Genomic DNA, 18638 nt, shown 5'->3' with positions numbered 1-18638 from the left:
TCACTATAGTATATAAAAATACAAGGCTAATTTGTAACGGATTTTAATACACATTGTATGGTAGGACACATTTCTGCATAGAGATTAATTATCAGACCTGTAGCCACCTAAAGCTAATGTTATAAGAATATAAATGAGGTCCAGGCTGGAGGCAGTATGTTGCAATCATTAGACCAAATGACCACAGAATTAAATGGTCAAATTGTGATTTGCTAATTTGAACAAGTGATTCACTTTTATGGAGCCGATTTCAGCACACATAAATCAACAGTCTGAACAAGTGTGATTTCAGGTTTATTATATTAGGTTAATTAAGCTAAGCAAATATTTGAGGGAGCATGTCGAATTTTTGCTATATAAAAAAATTAAAAAGTAGTAAACTGCAAAGCTAAAAACAAATTGGTTATGCTCAAGTATATCTCCAACAGAAAGCATGGTCAATATGTACTGTATAGAATAAAAGCAATATATTTTCATCAGTCAGTATCAAGTTGATACTGGATTAGTCTGAGATGTAAAAAACTATTCTGCATTTGAAGTCTGGGTGTATTCTGGGGTTATATAGACATTAAGTTAAAACAAGCCCACTCACCACTGCAACTGCTTCACTTGCAACAACAGCGTTGAAATCTAAAACAGTATAATAAGCTACATTTGTCAAAATATATATAATGGTGACGAGTGGCATGGAAATCCCAATGGACAACGGTAGATTCCTAAAACCAAGCAAATTAGTTGTTATAAAGAGATTAAAAACAAAATGCGCTATAAGGTTGGTTGTGTAGATATGTGTATATCTTTATAAACTATAACTCTAATGCCTTGGACTATTTTTAACATTTATATTCTGCAACAGATCCTGATATAACCATGTCAAGAATTAATCTTACAAATATTGTTTTCTAAAGTATATTAAATCATACTGATGCACTTTCAATTCTAAACAGCCCCCAAATTTGTCTCACCATCACTGCATTGCTAAGGCTGATGCCACACGCGGCGTAGGGCTGATATTTTCGGCAAGCGGAAAAACGCTTGCCGAAAAATCAGCCCTACGCCTCCTACGTGTGCCTGCACCCGAATGAATGGGATACGCTCGGGTGCAGGCACATGTAGTCGATATACGCATGAAAACGCGAGACTTTGCATTCTCGCGTTTTCATGCATATATCGGCTACATTTGCCTGCACCCGAGCGTATCCCATTCATTCGGGTGCAGGCACACGTAGGAGGCGTAGGGCTGATTTTTCGGCAAGCGTTTTTCCGCTTGCCGAAAATATCAGCCCTACGCCGCGTGTGGCATCAGCCTAATGGGTGCCAGACCTGGTACTAAACAAAGTGCTGACCAAAACAGCAGTAGGTGGGTTAAGAATGTTCTAAAGATACTGTTTTAGACAATGAATATTATTTATTTAAGAGCACCTGTATGTACAGGTTGTTATATTTTAACCCTTTAAGTGCCAGCAGAATTTCACATTTCAGTTTCCCTTAGTGCCAGATGTTTTGTAAACATTCAGTGCTCTCTCATTTTTGGGGCATTTACTGGGGCGGGGGGGAATTTATATTTTTCATGATATAGGATTATACCAGAAAAGTATTTTATTTTATGGACAAAAATTCAACTGATTTGGAAAGCCTCATGCCTTCCGATCGTGCCAATACCTGATATGTATAGTTTCATGGAGATTTCTGCCTTTTATAGATCCTAGCAGTAAATGACCAAATTTTCAAAGCATTACAGCAGAATACGGCATACTTTAGATTATAAAGGCTTAAATCCTGCAACATTAGGTTAACACCAGGAAACCATATATTTTTGAAAAGAACACATCCTGCCAAATCTGAAATGGGTAACCATGTCTTCCAACTCCTAAGTACCAAACAGCAATGCTTTTCTGAATGTAGTAGTTTCTATAAAAAATTATGAAAATTCTAAAAAAATCACCTCAAAGCTTCCACTTTCAAGCATCATATCTCCAACATAACATTAGGTACCAAGAAAAAACATCCTAAATATGAAAGCCAAGGGTCCACTGAACAGTTTGATGCCCATTATGCATAGGATCACCGATGTATCTGGCATTTAGAGACCTTAAAATGAAATTACATAATAACATAGTAACATAGTTAGTTGAAAAAAGATGTACATCCATCACGTTCAACCATAATGCCTCTATATAACCTGCCTAACTGCTAGTTGTTCCAGAGGAAGGCAAGTTAGTGCATGCAAAGTGCATACACGACAATATAAGCTACCGGCATGTGTATTATGTGCCATAAGACCCCGCAACAGTACGGAGACCTTAGAAAACCATACATTTTCTTAAAGTAATGCGCATGCGCACCAAAGCACATGCAAAAGGGGGGGTGGAAGGTGCAGGGGCAAGGTGGCCGACCGGGTTGCCTAGGCCGCCCGGTCAGCTTAGCCCACCCTTGCCACCTACGCTGCTTCAAATGACAGTTCCATTCCTCTAATCTAAAGCGGTGGCCCCTAGTGCGCTGATTGTTTTTATGGGGAAAAAAACCACTCACTGTCTATAATCCCCTCTAAATTGCAAAGTAATCATGTCTCCTCGCATGCGCCTTTTTTCCCAGAGAAAACAACCCCAACCTTGACAGTCTGACCTCATAGTTTAAATCTTCCATCCCCTTTACCAGTTTAGATGCATGTCTCTGCACTCTTTCCAGCTCATTAATATCCTTCTTAAAGAAGAATGAAAGGCTAATAAAGATTTAATCTCAAATTGCAGGCATACCTTCAGTTCTCTCGATAGTGCCCATAAAGTCTCCTCATATTTCTACTGTTCAGATGATCAGAAGCCTCATAGGAAAATAAACGCTGAGCTCTGTAAAGAAAATTCCCATAATGCCACGCTCCTGCACCAAGACCCCTGTAAATGCGCAGTTTGTAACACTATGAGAAAGCTTCCTGCTGAATGGTTCAGATCACACATTTTTAAGGGGGGGGGAGGGAGTTCTTAGCATTCTTGAAGGAGGGGGGGAGGAGGGAGCAGGAGAGAGTAGAGAGCTGCACAGACTCTGGCACAGGAATTACAGAGACAAGGAAGGAGATGAGAAATCCAGTTTCTTTTGATAGAGAACTCAGTGCAGCGTTTCTGTGAGTGCTTATGGTTGTATTTACATAGACCTTTCTAATAAAGCTGACTTAGTTTTTACCTTTCCTTCTCCTTTAAGGATTGGAGCCCAAAACTGCACTGCATCCTCAAGGTGAGGCCTTACCAGAGACCTATAAAGAGGCAAATTTATGTTCTCATCTCTTGAGTCAATGCCCTTTTTTATGCAAGACAGCACTTTATTTGCTTTAGTAGCGACTGAATGACACTGCTTGGAATTAGACAACTTTTGTCTAACACACCCCCAACACACTACCATTTAGTTGTAACTCGCATTTATATTATTTCTTCCAAAGTGCATAACTTAGCATTTTTCAACATTGAATCTCATTTTCCATTTTACTGCCCAGTTTTCCAATTTTGTCAAATCGCTCTGCAAAGTGGCAGCATCCTCCATCAAACCCAGGGCAGGTCCTAGCCTGATTGAACCGATTGTGCCCAATCAGGCCCCGCGCTGCATTGAAGCTCATTTCTCCCCCGCTGTGCATGCAATGCGATTGGACAAATTTGAGTTAATGAACCTTTGCGCTCACCGTCCTAAGGGCTCTGGCACACGGGGAGATTAGTCGCCTGCGACAAAACTCCCTGTTCGCGGGCAACTAATCTCCCCAGATTGCCATCCCACTGGCGAAAATGTAAATCACCGGTGGGATGGCATACGCGGCAGCACGATTTCAGTGAAATCACGCAAGTTGCCTTGAGAGGAAACTTGCGCGATTTCACTGAAATCTTAAAGATAAGCTGTATATGTAAGTAGCAGTCCGTGCACAGGTTTTTTTTTTTTTTTTTTTTTAAATAACTCAGCGGGGGAGAAATGAGCTTCAATGTCTGTGGGTGGAAGGGAGGGGGGAGTAAAAACTCCTGTTTGTCAATGCAGCGCGGGGCCCCTTATTTGGCATTCTCATCTGAGGACTGGTTCTATTAGTGGGTAAGGACAATGGCACCCATAGCACCATTTCCACCTTAAGTGCAGGAAAATGCAGGAGTAGGAATTTTACATTGATTATGCTATATTGCTGCTTATAATGCTTTGTATGAGCCATTTCCCATGCTCCTTGATTAAAAGCAGCACTATTCAGCAGGAACAGACCCCTAAGTTTGCTTGTAGCCTGTACAGAGAGATACCATAAAACTATGGCAGCATAGGGATTCCCCTGTACTAAGCACAATTCAGCAGGAACAGCCCCTTAAGTTTGCTCATAGTCAGTACAGAGAGATACCATAAAACTATGGCAGCATAGGGATTCCCTTGTACAAAGCACAATTCAGCATTCATGCTCAATATAATGGCTACATGAATGCTGCTCAGTGCTGCTCTGTTCTGCTAGTGTTGGGTGAGTCAGGGAATGGGAGTACACTGCAGGGCAAATTGCATTCTTTCCATGGACATGGCAAAAAAAAACGTTTGCCGCACTGCACCCGGCAGAGCTTTTTGTCCCTATACTAATTTTTTTAAATGTTGGGAGGTGTGCTTGTATTAAGCACAATTCAGCAGGAACAGCCTGAAAAACTATAAAACTATGGCAGCATAGGGATTCCCCTGTACAAAGAAATAATTCACAATGTACTAAGGGGGCCCCGCAAAAATGGTTCCAATTGGGCCCCGCAGTTGGTAAGACCGGCCCTGATCAAACCTATAGCTTTGTACAGTTTAGTATTGTCAGAAAAAACAGAAACAGTACTTTCTATGCCCACTCTCAGGTAATTTATAAACAAGTTAAAAAGCAAAGGACCAAGGACTGACCCCTGCGGTACTCCACTAACCACACTGGCCCAATTAAAAAATGTTTCATTTACCACCACTTTTTGTAATCTATCCTTCAGCCAGTTCTCTATCCAATTACAAATAATATGTTCTAGGCCAATATTCCTCAATTTGATCATTAACCTTCTGTGAGGAACTGTATCAAACGCTTTAGCAAAGTCCAAGTAGATGACAAACTGCCATTCCAGCATCGAGGTTCTTGCTCACCCTCATAAAAGGCGACTAAATTAGTCTGGCAAGATCTGTTACGCATAAAATCATGCTGGCACAAACTTATAATATTGTGAACTGCAATGTATTTAAGTACCCTATCCCTTATTACCCCTTCCAAAAGCTTTCCTACTACTGATGTCAGACTAACAGGCCTATAGTTTTCAGGCTGAGAGCGATATCCCTTTTTAAATAACGGGACCACATTAGCAATTCCCCAGTCTCTCGGCACCATGCCAGACCTCAACGAATCCTGAAAAATTATGTGAAGACGCTTGGCAATCACAGTGCTCAGCTCATTTAATACCCTGGGATGAATCCCATCGGGATGAATCCCATCCAGTCCTGGACCTTTGTTTACATTTACATGTTCAGTCTCTTTTGAATTTCCTCCTGAGTGACCCATGCATCAGTAGCTAAATTACTAGAACTGGGCATATTAAAAGGGAAGCCTTCATTAGCTTACCCCCCCCCCCCCCCCCCCATGATAATAAGGTTCCCACCCCTTCTTCCTTCATTTTTTTTACTATTCACATAATTAAAAAATAATTTTGGATTCTTTTTACTCCTAGCTGCAATATTCCTTTCCATCTCTATTTTAGCTTGCCTGATAGCTGTTTTGCATACTTTATTTGCTTCCTTGTACCTGATGAAAGTTTCTGCTGTCCCAGCTAACTAATCAACCTTGACACTAACACTTTTATTCAGCCATAAAGGTTTTGATTTGCGATGCCTCGCCTTGCTTAAAAGGGGAATATACTGTTGTGTATACCTGCAAAGCAATGTTTTAAAGATGTTCCATTTTCCTTCTGTGTCTAACCCTATGAAAAGCCTTTCCCAGTTGACACATTGCAGAGATGCCCTTATACCGGCAAAGTCTGCACGTCTAAAATCCAGCGTTTTAGTTAATCCCTTATAGAGCTGTCTCTGCAGCATTATCTCAAAGGAGACCATGTTGTGATCACTGTTCCCCAAATGCTCACCCCACACAAATGTTAGAGATTAGTTCAGTGTTATTAGATATCACCAGGTCCAAAATAGTCATTCCTAGTAGGTTCATGAATCGCCTGAAATAAAAAGTTTTCATTTAGCATATTTACAAACCTACTAGCTTTTTCTGCCTTATTCACCCCATTACTCCAGTCAATGTCCGGATAATTAAAGTCCCCCATAATAACAACTTGACCCAGTTTTGAAGCCTCCTCCATTTGCAACAGTAGCTGGGTCTCATCCCCCTCATCTATACAGGGTGGTTTATAGCATACACAAATGATCATTTTCTTTGTGACCTTCAGCCCTACTGAAATTTCTACCCAAAGAGATTTGACGTTTTCATTGGTAATGTCTTTATTACATGGCTTTAAATCTGAATTTACATAAAAACAAACACCTCCACCCTTTTTAATCTCTCTGTCCCTCCTAAAAAGTGTATAACCATTTAAATTCACAGCCCAGTCGCATTTTTCATCCCACCAGGTCTCAGTGATACCAATTAAATCATACAAATACATACAATAGCCTCTACCTCCCCTAATTTACCCGACAAGCTTTGAACATTAGCTAGCATGCAGCGGAGATTATTACTTCTCCCTCTGATGTTTACATTAGCTAACGGAGAGTTAGAGCTAAGGTGAAAATTAGTCTGTTTCCCTTGTAACAATGGAAGCTCCTTATCTGATAAACTATATGCCCCCCCTCACTCCTCCCCCACAACCCTTTACTAGTCCCACTGCCCCGTCTACACATAGCTTTCCCATAAAACTCTAGCTCACCCACACCCCCCCCCTTATCTAGTTTAAACACTCCTCCAGCCTCTTAACCATTCTCTCCCTTAGCAAAGCAGACCTCCTTCTGTTGAGGTGCAATCCGTCACGGCTGTAAAGATTGTACCCCAAAGAAAAGTCAGCCCAGTGCTCTAGGAACCCAAACCCTTCCTACACCAAGACTTTAGCCACGCATTAGGTCCCTAAGCTCCCGCTGTCTCCCTAAACTTGCACGTGGCACCGGCAAAATTTCCTTGGAGGACCTTTGCTTAATCTTAAGAGCCTAGATCCCTGAACTCACTCTTTAAGGTTCTCCACCTACCGTTCATTTTGTCATTAGTACCGATATGTACCAAGACCAATAATTTGTCAACCCGATCAACTACATGCCGAACCCTGGCACCAGGAAGACCGCAAACTGTTCGGTCGAAGCGATAGATTACCCTGTCCACTTTCCTAATGATCGAATCCCCTATAACCACCATCTGTTTAGGCCTAGCTCTGCTCTCCTCCCCATCACTACTAGAGAAACTGGTCTCCCGGCTGTTAGAGAAATCAGCCTCATCTAGAACCACTAGTCCACACTTCCATCTTCTTCACACAATTTGGCAAATCTGTTGGGATGCGCAAATCCCCACACTAGATTGTCTAACGGTCACCCAGCTTACTGCCTTATCATCCTTTCGCTGCCCCCCCCCACACTATCTGACCCCGCTAGATCTTGCTCAGTAAGCAAGAGACTTCTCTCAAGATTGTCAATCGAACGCAGTGTTGCAACTTGTCCCTCTAGGGCTCTAACGCGAGCCTCTAAAGTGGCAATTCGCTCACAACCACAACAGAGGTATGCACTTTGGAACTGTTGTTCCACAACTGCATACATGTGGCAGGATGTGCACTGCGTCAGACCTTCAATGTTGCTGCCACTCATTCTCCCAGTTACAGAAACAGTTAAACAGAAATAGGTGAAAAGACTTTGAATAAATGCAAACTTAGTACCTTGTTTTAAACTCCCTTAGTTTGTAACTCCTGTCTTTAGAACTCCACTTACAGAGACCCCACTTCAAGAGCAATCACTTACAGAGCACCAACCACCAGAGCAATCTCCACTGGAGTGCCAGTAGGTCTATTTATACAGTCTGTCCAGGTGAACTAATCAAACCCCACCCACCTCAAACCGAGGGTAATTACAAAGGAATGTTACTTCTGGCAAACCTGCTGTAAGCCTCATAGTTCACCAAACTTTGTAAAGTATCACCATAAACAGCAAATACTTTTGAAAAAATTAAACCCAACAGTTAAAAAACACAAAGATTTTGAATAAAGTTAATAAAAAATACTTATCCCTTTTTTGTTGAAGTGAAAAGCAAGTTGATTCAACCAGCCACCAGCCTGTTAGTAAGCAAGCAATTTTAGATTTCTTTTAATCCTAGCTGCAATTCCCCTTTTCATCTCTATTTTAGCTTTCCTGATAAAAGTTTCTGCTGTCCCAGGTAAATTGAATGCTTTAAAAGCATGTTTTTTCTTGCCAACCTTAACACCATAAAGGTTTTACTTTGCGATGTCTTTCCTTGCTTACAAGGGGAATATTTAAAATATATTCCATTTTCCTTCTATGTCTAACCCTGTGATCAGGCCCGGATTTGTGGCGAGGCCACAAAGGCCCGGGCCTAGGGCGGCAAATACACAGGGGCGGCATGCCGCCCCGCCACAAGCAAATGTTAACATTTTGCTCCCATACGGAGCAATGGGGACATCTCCCCACTGCTCCGTATGGGAGTTCTAAGTTAAGCGCGTTTACGCGGCGGGGGTGGGGGGGGGCGCAGAATGGGGGCGGCCTTGGGGCGCCCCAAGTAGAAATCCGGCCCTGCCTGTGATAAGCCTTTCCCAGTTAATACAATGCAGAGATGCCCTTATACTGGTAAAGTCTGCCATTTGGGAGGGGTTAATGTGCCCAACATACAGTGGTGTGAAAAACTATTTGCCCCCTTCCTGATTTCTTATTCTTTTGCATGTTTGTCACACTTAAATGTTTCTGCTCATCAAAAACCGTTAACTATTAGTCAAAGATAACATAATTGAACACAAAATGCAGTTTTTAAATGAAGGTTTACGTTATTAAGGGAGAAAAAAAACTCCAAACTCCACATGGCCCTGTGTGGAAAAAGTGATTGCCCCCCTTGTTAAAAAATAACTTAACTGTGGTTTATCACACCTGAGTTCAATTTCTGTAGTCACCCCCAGGCCTGATTACTGCCACACCTGTTTCAATCAAGAAATCACTTAAATAGGAGCTACCTGACACAGAGAAGTAGACCAAAAGCTCAAAAGCTAGACATCATGCCAAGATCCAAAGAAATTCAGGAACAAATGAGAACAAAAGTAATTGAGATCTATCAGTCTGGTAAAGGTTATAAAGCCATTTCTAAAGCTTTGGGACTCCAGCGAACCACAGTGAGAGCCATTATCCACAAATGGCAAAAACATGGAACAGTGGTGAACCTTCCCAGGAGTGGCCGGCCGACCAAAATTACCCCAAGAGCGCAGAGACAACTCATCCGAGAGGCCACAAAAGACCCCAGGACAACATCTAAAGAACTGCAGGCCTCACTTGCCTCAATTAAGGTCAGTGTTCACGACTCCACCATAAGAAAGAGACTGGGCAAAGACGGCCTGCATGGCAGATTTCCAAGGCGCAAACCACTTTTAAGCAAATAGAATATTATGGCTCGTCTCAATTTTGCTAAAAAACATCTCAATGATTGCCAAGACTTTTGGGAAAATACCTTGTGGACCGACGAGACAAAAGTTGAACTTTTTGGAAGGTGCGTGTCCCGTTACATCTGGCGTAAAAGTAACACAGCATTTCAGAAAAACAACATCATACTAACAGTAAAATATGGTGGTGGTAGTAAGATGGTCTAGGGTTGTTTTGCTGCTTCAGGACCTGGAAGGCTTGCTGTGATAGATGGAACCATGAATTCTACTGTCTACCAAAAAATCCTGAAGGAGAATGTCCGGCCATCTGTTAGTCAACTCAAGCTGAAGCGATCTTGGGTGCTGCAGCAGGACAATGACCCAAAACACACCAGTAAATCCACCTCTGAATGGCTGAAGAAAAACAAAATGAAGACTTTGGAGTGGCCTAGTCAAAGTCCTGACTTGAATCCTATTGAGATGTGGCATGACCTTAAAAAGGCGGTTCATGCTAGAAAACCCTCAAATAAAGCTGAATTACAACAATTCTGCAAAGATGAGTGGGCCAAAATTCCTCCAGGGCGCTGTAAAAGACTTGTTGCAAACGCTTGATTGCAGTTATTGCTGCTAAGGGTGGCCCAACCAGTTATTAGGTTCAGGGGGCAATTACTTTTTCACACAGGGCCATGTAGGTTTGGATTTTTTTTCTCCCTAAATAATAAAAACCCTCATTTAAAAACTGCATTTTGTGTTTACTTGTGTTATCTTTGACTAATAGTTAAATGTGTTTGATGATCAGAAACATTTTGTGTGACAAACATGCAAAAGAATAAGAAATCAGGAAGGGGGCAAATAGTTTTTCACACCACTGTATATAAAGATAAATGTAAATAAGGCACCTGGGCCAGATGGAATACACCCTCGGGTACTGAGAGAGCTAGGGTCAGATTTACACTGGCCTTTGTTTCGAATATTCTCAGACTCACTTTCATCAGGTATGGTACCTATGGATTGGAAGAAGGCTAATGTCATTCCTATATTTAAAAAGACAGCTCAGGCTGGCAATTATAGGCCTGTAAGTTTGACATACGTGGTGGGCAAGTTATTTGAGGGCTTGTTAAGGGATCACATACAAAATTATGTACTGGAGAATGGCATTATGAGCAGTAATTAGCATGGCTTTATGAAGGACAGGTCATGTCAGACCAATTTAATTGCTTTTTATAATGAGGTAAGTAAGAAGCTGGATAGTGGGGATGCAGTAGATGTAATCTATCTGTATTTTGCCAAAGCATTTGATACCGTTCCCCACAAATGACTGCTTTCTAAACTAAGGTCTATTGGTCTTAGTGAAGTCGTTTCCACATGGATAGAAAACTGGCTACAGGATCGGGTACAGAGGGTGGTTGTTAATGGTACATTCTTTACTTGGAGTAAGGTTCTCAGTGGGGTCTCTCAGGGTTCTGTACTGGGTCCACTTTTGTTTAACTTGTTCATAAATGACTTAGGGGAGGGTATTATGAGTAATGTATCAGTGTTTGCAGATTACACAAAACTCTGCAGACCAGTCAATTCTATCAAGGATGTGGCATCCTTGCAGCAGGATCTTGACCAACTGGCAATCTGGGCAGCTAAGTGGCAGATGAGATTTAATGTGGATAAATGTAAGGTCATGCACCTGGGATATAAAAATATGCAAGCCACTTATATCCTTAATGGGACTGCACTAGGCAAATCCATAATGGAGAAGGACCTTGGAGTCCTTGTAGGTAATAAACTTGGCTGTAGCAAGCAATGCCAGACAGCAGCTGCAAGGGCAAACAAGGTTTTGAGCTGTATTAAAAAGGGTATCGATTCAAGGGAGGAGGGTGTTATTCTTCCCCTTTACAGAGCGCTGGTAAGGCCCCATCTAGAATATGCTGTTCAGTTTTGGTCTCCAGTGCTCAAACGGGACATTATTGAATTAGAGAGGTCCAGAGAAGGGCAACTAAACTGGTAAAGGGTATGAAAAGTCTCAGTTATGAAAGACTGGCCAAGTTGGGTCTGTTTACACTGGAGAAGAGGCGTTTAAGAGGTGACATGATAACTATGTATAAATATATAAGGGGATCATATAATAAGCTCTCTAATGCTTTATTTAACAGTAGGTCCTTCCAACGGACACGAGGACACCCACTCTGTTTAGAAGAAGGGAGGTTCCATTTAAATATTCAGAAAGGTTTTTTTTACTGTAAGAGCTGTGAAGTTGTGGAATTCCCTCCCCAAATTAGTCGTACTGGCTGATACAGTATATAAGCTTTAAGAAGGGGCTGGATGGTGCCCAGGGGCCCCATAGGAGAAGTCAGGCATGCTGTTTGTACGTGTCTGACATTTCCTGCTTCCCCCTCCCTCTGCACACTCATGGATCGCAGGGATAAGCTGCAGATCAGATTTCTGGATCCCTTCCTCCCACCTCTAGAGGATGTGTGTGATTGCTTGTCCCAGGTAGGTGTTAAAAATTACATACACACTTATACTCACACACACACACATTTTGGGGGGGTTTCACACATTCACAGCACTTACAACACTCACACTTACTTGCACAAAAAACACATTTTGCCTAGTGTACACACACTTATGTAATTTTGTGTTTTGTTTTTTTATTGCATCATTTTTTTTCTTGCCTGAAAAATGTTTTATTGCCACTGCGATAGCATGTTCACTGCGCAATACCTTTTGTTTATTATTTTGGTGTTTTTATTAAATTTTCTGTGATTTTGGTGCATTTTTAGCCATTTTATTGCATTTTCAGTTATGCATAGTTGTTGTTCGCTTGACTTTGTCTGTAAAACTAATTTGCCCAAACCATAATACTCAAACTGTGATTCTGACTGCAGATATCACTAGGAAAAAGATTTGTCTGCTGTATTTCAATTTGGCATCCTCTGTACACCAGATAGTTTGGTAAATCTATGCATATAGGGCATCAAACTGCTCAGTAAACCCCTGGCGTTCATATTAAGAATGTTTTATGTTGATATGTTACAAAATGCGGGGGTACATAATGAAGTAAAACGCAAGCTTTGTGACAAAGAATGTCAGAATGTGTACTTTCGGAAAATATATGGTTTTCTAGGGTCTCTGCAGTGTTAGGGGATCATATGGCACATAATACACATGCCAGTAGCTTATATTGCAGCGTATTCACTTTGAATGCACTAACATCCTTTTGGGGTCTCTACATGCCAGATAACATCAGTGATCCTATGCACAATGGGCATCAAACTGTTCAGTGGACCCTTAGCTTTCTTATTTAGGATGCGTTTTCTTGGTACCTAATGCTATGTGGGAGATTTCATCAAAACCGACAATTTTGGGAAAGCATTGCAACTCTGTAGTTTGGAGTAGAAAGACATTGGTGCCCATTTTGAATTCACCAGAATGTGCACTTTCCGACAATATATGGTTTTGGGGGGGTGAATGTATTTTTTTGTCTTTTTACCCCACAGAAAATGCAGTAAACATGTTGAATTTTCAGTAGATAAAGAGATCTCCGGGGCAATTTGTATGTACTAACTTCCTTTTGGGGTCTCTAAATTCCAGATTTTAGTTATGCACAATGGGCATCAATCTGTTCAATGGACCCTTGGCTTTCATATTTAGGATGTGTTATTGTGGTACCTAATGCTATGTGGGAGATAAGGTGCTTGAAAGTGGAAGCTTTGAGGTGATTTTTTTGAATTTTCATAATTTTTTATAGAAACTGCGAAATTCAGGAAAGCATTGCTTTTTTTAAAGAGTTGAAAGACATGGTTACCCATTTCGGATTCGGCAGAATGTGTTCTTTTCAAAAATATATATATATTTCCTGGGGTTAACCTAATGTTCCAGGATTTTTGGCTTTGGAATCTAAAGTATGCTGTATTCTGCTGTAATGCTTTGAAAATTTGGTAATATACTGCTGGGAGTTTTTGATCTATAGAAGTGAGAAATCTCCATAAAGCTATACATATCAGGTATTGGCACGTTCGGGAGACAAAAGGCTTTTCGAATCAGTTGAATTTTTGTCCATAAAATGAAACATGTTTCTGGTATAAATCCCTATATCAGGAAAAATATAAATTTTTCTTTTTTTTTTTGTATTTCGAGCTCTAAATCTTGTTCCAGAAGTGGAAAGCTCAGGTTCTCCTGAAAAAGACAATATATAGTTTGCCTACCGAAATTCTGCTGGCACTTAAAGAGTTAAATCAGGCCAAACAACTTTTATTCCCCTCGTCTTTTCTAAGAAGAGTTCCTGAAGGTAAGAGGTGTTTGTCTAAAACATATGTTGTTAATTTGTGATTCTGTGACAAAAAAATGGTACTTTAGGTCCACATGTACCAGTAGCCTGCATAAACAGAAGAACCCTGGGTCGTCAATTGAATTAAACTGACAATAAACTCTTTATAGGTCCTTTATATTAACATATTACAGCAGCGCTGTCCAACTTCTGTGGTGCCGAGGGCCGGAATTTCTTTAGCATACACAGTGGAGGGCTGAAAACGGAAGACAGTTTTGACCACTCCCCTTTTTTAAGGAGTACATACAGTGACACAATGCTGGCACTGCTCCTACAGTCTAAGGGGGGGGAATATGTGAACAATGTGGGTGCTTATAGTCTGAGCCTGAGGTGTGAACAATGCAGGGGGTGAACAATGCAGAGATTAAAAAGTGTGAACAGTACGCAGGATTACATGTTTAAAAAATACAGGGCGATTACAGCCTGAATCTGAGGTGTGAACCATGCAGGGGGGCCAGTTAATATCTGTACTGATACCATTTAAATCTTAGACAAAGATAAGCCATCAAAGCAGGCAGACAGGAGGGGGTCGTAGGCCGCCAGTTGGACAGCACTGTATTACAGTATCATGATTTACCTTTCTGGGTTCTTAATTTCTTCTGTTACAAAATTCAACGTGTCCCAACCCGAATAAGAGAAAAGAGCAGAGTACAGTCCTAAAGAGATCTCACCGGCGTCCCATGATGACCCTGCAAATGAATCCTCAAAGTTCTCTGTTTGTCCTAGGGAAAGAGATATGGTTAGGAAGTTGGGTTGCATCATTTTCCCTCTGATTTAACTTTTCCCCTACTAATAAAAATGGCACCAAGCATAATTTTTACCAGACCTTTGGCAGTTATATATGTAAGTACCATTCTACATTCAGCATAATAAAATGGAAATAAATAATTTTTAATTGTAATTAGCTTTTGAGGAAAGAGATTCTGTACATTTTTCTCACCTTGAGAGAGCTTGACAATGCCAGTTATGATAATAGCAATTAATGCAATGACCTTTGCATAGGTGAAAAGATCCTGCACCCTTGTCCCCCATTTTACATACGCACAGTTTATAAATGTGATGAGACCTAGGGTCAAAAAAAAAAGTATAAAAGTATAGCTTACATGTTTATATTTGCATGTTTATATATACTACAAAAAAAATCTATGAATTAACTTTAACATATATCCTTAAAATGGTGCCAAGTAAAAGTAGTCCTGAAAGTTTGCATTTTATTATTGACTTAGCCAATGTAAGGTATCACCTACTCAACATTTTCCGGTTTTATATTTTAAAGCGATTTTAAAGCGCTGTGATTATAATGTGATTATAGGTCCTTTACATCAATCCCTGCCTCAGTGGAGCCCCTATTGCTTTTTGTATTTAAGAAAATTCTGTTTCTGAAAAGTTGTTTCTTTAACTTTTTTAGTAAATATGTGTTTATTATATCACTGAGACAGAGTGAGTTCTCTGCAAGACAGGCAATATTGTGAGGAAGGGACAAGCTTATGCTGTCCCATATCTTCCTTTTGGTACTTCAGATAGTGTTTATGCACCTTTTTTATATAAGCCCAACTGAATAAGCTTATGTCAAATGGGGAGCAATTTTTTCATTTAAACGTCCACAATTGTGGCACAAAAAATAGTGTTAGTTTTTGCCTGAAAACAACATACATTGTTTTATAAATAAAAAAATAATTCATGGCACACCTTCAGTCCATGTGGAAAACTCTCCTCTGCATGTTATGACTTCCAATCAGATTAATAAGCTAAATACACAATATCCTACAAAGACGACAAACTGGATCATATCCAAAAAATAAGTAAAAGCTTTGGAGGTCCATGTGGCTCAAACAAGCTTCAAGTTGGTAGCTCTGTTATTGGTCATATTAACAAATATAGAAAGAGCTAGGTTGTAAATATGCAGCTTCCAGGTCTAGCCTAGTCAGTCAATAACCCATGGTTGTGCATGTTTAACCCTTTATGGTAAGGAAAGTTCTGTTCCTGTACGATGATTATAGTGTGCCCTCCTACCAGTATTAAATATTCTAGTCTGCCAGACAGCCTCTGCCTTTAACCCTATTACCTTATTTCATGGACCAACCTGCAGTGCACATCAGTATAAAAGATGTTCACAAATCTAAATAACAGCAATTGTCATAAGCAATACTACATATTGTAACCATAATACTGACACACGCAAGCAGCAGCAATCAACCTGGATGCCATATAAGGCGGGTAACAAGATGGAAAGACGGGCTGCACCAGGTAATTTGCGAAGGTAATAGCGATGACAGCTTGGCTTGTGGGTTCGATGATGAGTAGAGAGGTCCACAGTCTGATAAAGGCAACAAAGTCACCAAAGGCTTCAAGTATGTAAGCATAGCTTGCTCCAGATTTTTTGATGGTAGTACCCAGCTCTGCGTAGCAAAGGGCCCCGATAACTGAGAAGATGCCCCCCAAAGACCAAAGTATTAGAGACAGGCCATAAGAAGCAGAGTAAATAAGCACACCCTTGGGTGACACAAAAATTCCTGAGCCAATCATATTGCCCACAATGAGGCTGACCCCATTAAGCAATGAAATTTCCTTTTTAAGTTGCATGGTGTCCTGGGGGTCTTTAGAGTCCGAAGTAGAAGTATGAGAGGTATCTCCAGGGCTTGTAGAATTGAGAGGAACAGTCTGGTTCTCAGTCTCCTTCATGCTGAGACTTCAAAGTTGTACTCCGAACCTAAAATAATACAGTATAAATAATGCAATTAGATATGTTTCATTCCAAAAGACAAAACTTATGAAACTGGAACAAAAACACAAGCAGTATAACATGTTTGTATAGCCTTATTAAAGCTTCTGATGACATGGTTGCCTTTTGGATGGAATCAGTATCCAGGAGTTTAGACATTTAAATCCATTCAGTTAAAAATAAGCTAATGCAAATAGCTATTTGGTGAATGGATTATAAGGCATCAGGAAAAAGACCCAATTGATTACTAATGATCTACTAATTTTGGACACTAATTCCAAAAGGACAGATCTAAAAATAAAATTGAAACAGTAAATACTCCTGCATGCTATACCTTAAGCAATTAATACAAAATTCAACAGAGGCAATTCATAATGTCTCCCAGCATGTTGTCTACAGGGATGTTACATTGAAAAATCATGTATTATGGGGGAACTTTTGTGGGCAACTGAAATATGAATCAAACCTATTACAAATGAAGCCCAGAGCAATTATTGTGGTAGGAAATGTTCCTACACAATCAACTACTAAGGCTTATTCATAGTGCTTTCTTAAAAGGAAAAATATACCCTCCTTTTTGACAGTTGGCCTAGAAAAGGTACATGAACACTTTACAAAAAAAACCTATATACTATATATACACAGACATACCCAATTCCACAGACTGAAAGGAAGCCATTAGTGTTGTGTGGGCCAACATGAAACCTGCAGGTCTGCCAGTGGCCAGTGCAGGATTCTTACAGTGAGAGGTGGACCAAACTTTGTCTTGGGCTTCACCCCACCTGTAACGACCCAGCTCCCTCCATCTGACAGTCATCACTTATTTATGAATGTGTGCATGCCCCTCCCCTTTAATGATGTCAGAGAGAAGCGGACAGGTGTGGGCTCAAACTCCTCGATCATGTTTTTTTATTGTAAAGTTGTAAATTCAGGGACTCTGTTTTCCAATAGAACTTCCAAGTAGAAAGCTAGCAGGTTTGTAAATATGCTAAATGACAACTTTTTATTTCAGGCAGTTCAAGAACCCACTAGGAATGACGCTATTTTGGACCTGGTGATTTCTAATAATAATGAACTTATCTCTAACATTTGTGTGGGTGAGCATTTGGGGAACAGTGATCACAACATGGTCTCCTTTGAGATAATGCTGCAGAGACAGCTCTATAAGGGAGTAACTAAAACGCTCAATTTTAGACGTGCAGACTTTGCCAGTATAAGGGCATCTCTGCAATGTGTCAACTGGGAAAGGCTTTTCATGGGGTTAGACACAGAAGGAAAATGGAACATCTTTAAAACATTGCTTTGTAGGTATACACAACAGTATATCCCCCTTGTAAGCAAGGAGAGGCATCGCAAAGCAAAACCTTTATGGCTGAATAAAAGTGTTATTGTCGAGGTTGGTAAGAAAAAACGTGCTTTTAAAGCATTCAAGTTAGCTGGGACAGCGGAAACTTTCATCAGGTATAAGGAAGCAAATAAAGCATGCAAAAAAGCTATCAAGCAAGCTAAAATAGAAATGGAAAGGGATATTGCTGCTAGGAGTAAAAAGAATCCTAAATTATTTTTTAATTATGTGAATAGTAAAAAAATGAAGCAAGAAGGGGTGGGAACTTTATTATCACGGGGGGGTAAGTTGGTTGATGAGAACGGGGAAAAAGCTGAAATTTTGAACTCTTATTTTTCATCTGTCTATACATCTGAGGAGCCAGATAATGAAGGCTTCCCTTGTAATATGCCCAGTTCTAGTAATTTAGCTACTGGCGCGTGGGTCACTCGGGAGGAAATTCAAAAGAGACTTGAACATGTAAAGGTAAACAAAGGTCCAGGGCCGGATGGGATTCATCCCAGGGTATTAAATGAGCTGAGCGCTGTGATTGCCAAACCTCTTCACTTAATTTTTCAGGATTCATTGAGATCTGGCATGGTGCCAAGAGACTGGCAGATTGCTAATGTGGTGCCGTTATTTAAAAAGGGATCCCATTCTCAGCCTGAAAACTATAGGCCTGTTAGTCTGACATCAGTAGTAGGA

The 18638-nt window shown here is 40.5% G+C and overlaps 1 protein-coding gene across 2 annotated transcripts in view; it reads right to left on the bottom strand.

Annotated features, from left to right (window-relative positions):
- Positions 1 to 18638, bottom strand: part of slc7a6 (solute carrier family 7 (amino acid transporter light chain, y+L system), member 6) — a 46975-nt gene that overhangs the window by 20535 nt on the left and 7802 nt on the right. For both annotated transcript variants that reach the window (NM_001017197.2, XM_012961184.3), the window contains 4 exon segments: positions 593 to 716; positions 14465 to 14609; positions 14828 to 14953; positions 16062 to 16597. In NM_001017197.2, coding sequence (NP_001017197.1) covers positions 593 to 716; positions 14465 to 14609; positions 14828 to 14953; positions 16062 to 16569 — 903 coding nt within the window. In that variant the 5' untranslated portion in view covers positions 16570 to 16597.

Source organism: Xenopus tropicalis, chromosome 4 (assembly GCF_000004195.4).
Source record: "Xenopus tropicalis strain Nigerian chromosome 4, UCB_Xtro_10.0, whole genome shotgun sequence".
In the NCBI taxonomy this organism is placed as follows: Eukaryota; Metazoa; Chordata; class Amphibia; order Anura; family Pipidae; genus Xenopus; species Xenopus tropicalis.
Note: the sequence above shows the minus strand (reverse complement) of the source record. Positions and strands in the feature narration are given on the sequence as shown.